At 58.9% G+C, this 3,518-nt stretch overlaps 1 protein-coding gene across 1 annotated transcript; it reads left to right on the top strand.

Moving 5' to 3' along the window:
• The first annotated feature begins 715 nt into the window (after positions 1-715).
• On the top strand, positions 716-2,377 carry LOC141027155 (uncharacterized). The gene is made up of 2 exons (XM_073504125.1): positions 716-859; positions 2,009-2,377. The coding sequence occupies exons 1-2, from the start codon at positions 716-718 to the stop codon at positions 2,375-2,377; spliced, it is 513 nt and encodes a 170-aa protein (XP_073360226.1).
• The last annotated feature ends 1,141 nt before the right edge of the window (positions 2,378-3,518 follow it).

Here is a 3,518-nt window from a genome sequence, read left to right on the forward strand (position 1 = left end):
CGGTGAAGCAAAAAGCACGGCACCAGGCACAAGAAAAGCAAGCGTTCATCGTCCAGGAGGTCGGCAAGCTCCAAGAGGCCGGCGTCATTCGGGAAGTACGGCACCCGGACTGGTTGGTGAATCCTATGATCGTCCCCAAGAAAGGAGCGAAGGAGCGCATGTGCGTTGACTTCACAAGCCTTAACAAGGCTTACCCTCAGGACCCTTTCCCGCTCCCGTATATCGACCAGATTGTGGATTCCACTGTCGAGTGCGATTTGATGTGCTTCTTGGATGCTTCCTCGAGATATCATCAAATCGAGATGGCGACAGAGGATGTCAAGAAGACAAATTTTATCTCCCCGTGCACTGTGTACTGCTACACTTGCATGCCCTTCGGGTTGCGAAACGCTGGTGCAACTTTCCAGTAATTGATGCACATCGCGCTCGGGCCACAGTTGGGGAGGAATGCGGAGGCATACATTGATGACATCATAGTCAAGAGGCAAGGACCCTGATCAAAGAGTTGGAAGAAACATTCGCTAACCTGCGCAGCATAAACCTGAAGCTCAATCCAGAGAACTATGTGTTCGGGGTCCCTTCTGGCAAGCTACTGGGTTTCCTGGTGTCGCACAAAGGGATCGAGGCCAACCCCGAGAAGGTAAAGGCAATAGAGAGGATGAGCCCGGCTCAGACCCTCAAGGAGATGTAGAAGCTCAAAGGATGCGTGACCTCCATGGGCCGCTTCATCTCGAGGCTTTGCAAGCGCGCCCTCCCTTTCTTCAAGCTAATGAAGAAGAAGTGCCTGTTCGAGTGGACCTCGGAAGCTGATGCGGCCTTTGAAGACCTCAAGCGATACCTCATGAGCCTGCCTGTCATGGTGACGCCCCTTCCGCATGAGACCTGGTGCTTTACTTGGCGGCCACTCCCCACTCGGCCAGTGCGGCGCTCGTGGCGGTCAGGAAGGGACCCGCCGGCGCGGGCTCAAAGAAACGCAGCACGCGAGAAGCCGCGCAACCTTCACTGCCCTAGGGCGGTGCTCTTGAGGATCCCATGGCTTCATCTGCCTTCGAGCCTCACGAGTCCCTCGCACCGCCCGTGGAGCAAGACGTCCCCGACTCCTCGCCCCTCATCGAGCATCCAGTGTAGTTCATCAGAACGGTGTTGCGCAATGCATGCACACGCTACCCCATGCAGCAGAAGCTCCTACTCGTGCTCCTCGTCGCCTCTAGGAAGCTGCGTTACTGTTTGCAAGGCCACCCCGTTAGGGTCTTATCGGCGTATCCCTTGGAGAAGGTATTGCACAGCCCATACGCCGTGGGGAGGATTGCGGAATGGAACATCGAGCTACAGGCCTTCCAGCTGGAGTTCAGTACGACCAGGGTCATCAAGGGGTGGCCTTGGCTGATTTCATGGCAGAGTGGGCTGACGCTCATGATCGGGGGTTGGATGAGGGCCAATCCCTCGCGCCCAGTGACGAAGCGCCCAACGAATGTTTCATGCACTTCGACGGTGCCTTTGCACGACATTGCGCGGGGGCTATAGTCATGCTCATCCACCAACCAAGGACAAGTTCTAATATGCCGTGCAACTCTGCTTCCGGCGAGGCGGGAAGGTCTCCAACAACATCGTAGAGTACGAGGGATTGATTGCTGGCCTCAGGACAAGGGCGACTCCCAACTCCTCGTCAACTTCTCCAACAAAGAGTACAAGCCGAGGGACGAGCACATGGAGGCTTACCTAGAAGAGGTACGTAAAATCGAAAAATGCTTCCTGGGCTTGGAGTTGCAGCACGTCCCGCGGGGCGCGAACAAGGAAGCAGACGACATCGCGAAGAGGGCGTCCCGCCGCGAGCCCCGGAGGCCTGGCGTCTTTGAGGAGAGGCTCCATAAGCCGTCCACGCCCACCATCCCCCCCAGCCGCGGACTCGGCGTTGCTCAGGGAGGAGCTGCCGCCAGGCCCGACCTCCGGAGCCCTGGCCTGTGGCCCGACCTCAGGAGCTCGCCTACTCTTGGCGCTGGAATCTCAGGCGGGCTGCTGGACCGAGGAGTTCAAGGTGTACCTGCTCCGTGGCACCTTGCCAGAGAAGGAGGAGGACATAGAACGCATCGTCCGCGAGGCCACTGCTTATTGTGGGCAGGACGGCGAGCTGTACCTGCGACGCCCCAACGACGTCTCACAGCGGTGCATATCCGAAGAACAAGGGCGCGAGTTGCTGGCTGATATCCATGTTGGGGGCTGCAGGCGCCACTCCTCGTCATGCACCCTCGTGGGCAAGGTGTTCCGTAGCGGTTTCTATTGGCCGACGGCGCTCAACGACGCCACCGAGCTGGTGCGATCCTGCGAGGCTTGCCAATTCCACGCCAAGCAGATTCACCAGCCTGCGCAAGGTGTCTAGACCATCCCACTCTCATGGTCGTTCGCGGTCTAGGGGTTGGATATCCTGGGCACGTTCCCTCGAGCAGTCGGTGGATACCGCTACCTCTACGTCGCCATTGACAAGTTCACCAAGTGGGCAGAGGGTGGAGCCCGTACGCACCATCCCCGCTGGCTCAGCAGTCAAGTTCATCAAGGGCTCATGAGTTGTTTCCGTGTTCCTAATCGCATCATTACTGACAATGGCTCCCAGTTCACAAGCAACCTCTTCAGGACGTATTGCGCTAACCTTGGAACGCAGATATGCTACACTTCGGTGGCTCACCCACGGAGCAACGACCAGGCCGAGCGCGCCAACGCGGAGGTCCTGAGGGGCCTCAAGGCAAGGAGCTTCAAGAAGAAGCTTGAGGCTTGCGGCAGGGGTTGGCTCGGTGAGATTCAGTCCGTGTTGTGGTCTATCCGCACCACTGCGACTAAGCCCACCGGCGAGACCCCGTTCTTCCTCATCTACAAGGCTGAGGCGGTCCTCCCTCACGAGGTCAGGCATCGCTCCCCACGGGTCCTGGCATTCGACGAGGCTCGTCAGGATGCCTCACGGGGGATATACCTCGTGCTCGGGGAGGAAGCCCGCCGCCAAGCCTCGCTCCGCGCAGCGAGGTACTAGGAGGCGCTGCGGCATTACCACTGCCACAACATCCGCTCCCGGACCCTCGAGGTGGGAGACCTCATCCTGAGGCGGGTCCTTTCCAGGAGGGCCTTCACAAGCTCTCGCCCATGTGGGAGGGTCCGTTCAGGGTTGCCCGCATCTCCAGGCCTGGCGCCGTACACTTGGAGACGCAGGACGGGGTGCCCATCCAGAATGCTTGGAACATCCAGCACCTCTGAAGGTTCTACCCGTGACACTCTCATGTAATAATGAGTGGGGCTATACACGTCCCGGAGTCTCCTGAGTGCCGGCCCTGGGCCTCACGGGGGCTCCCACCCATGCCCAAGTGGAAGCCCCATGCTCTGTGCTGGCGGACGACACGGTCAATCAGCGACTATGCCCACGCCTAGTGGAAGCCCCATGCTCCGTGCTGGCAGGAAGACTAGAAGACTAGCGTAGGTGCCGGACACGGCTGTTCTTTTGCTTTGCTCTTGTAACCCATTTGCTACTTCTTGGA

Source organism: Aegilops tauschii, chromosome 7, assembly GCF_002575655.3.
Source record: "Aegilops tauschii subsp. strangulata cultivar AL8/78 chromosome 7, Aet v6.0, whole genome shotgun sequence".
NCBI classification, from domain to species: Eukaryota; Viridiplantae; Streptophyta; class Magnoliopsida; order Poales; family Poaceae; genus Aegilops; species Aegilops tauschii.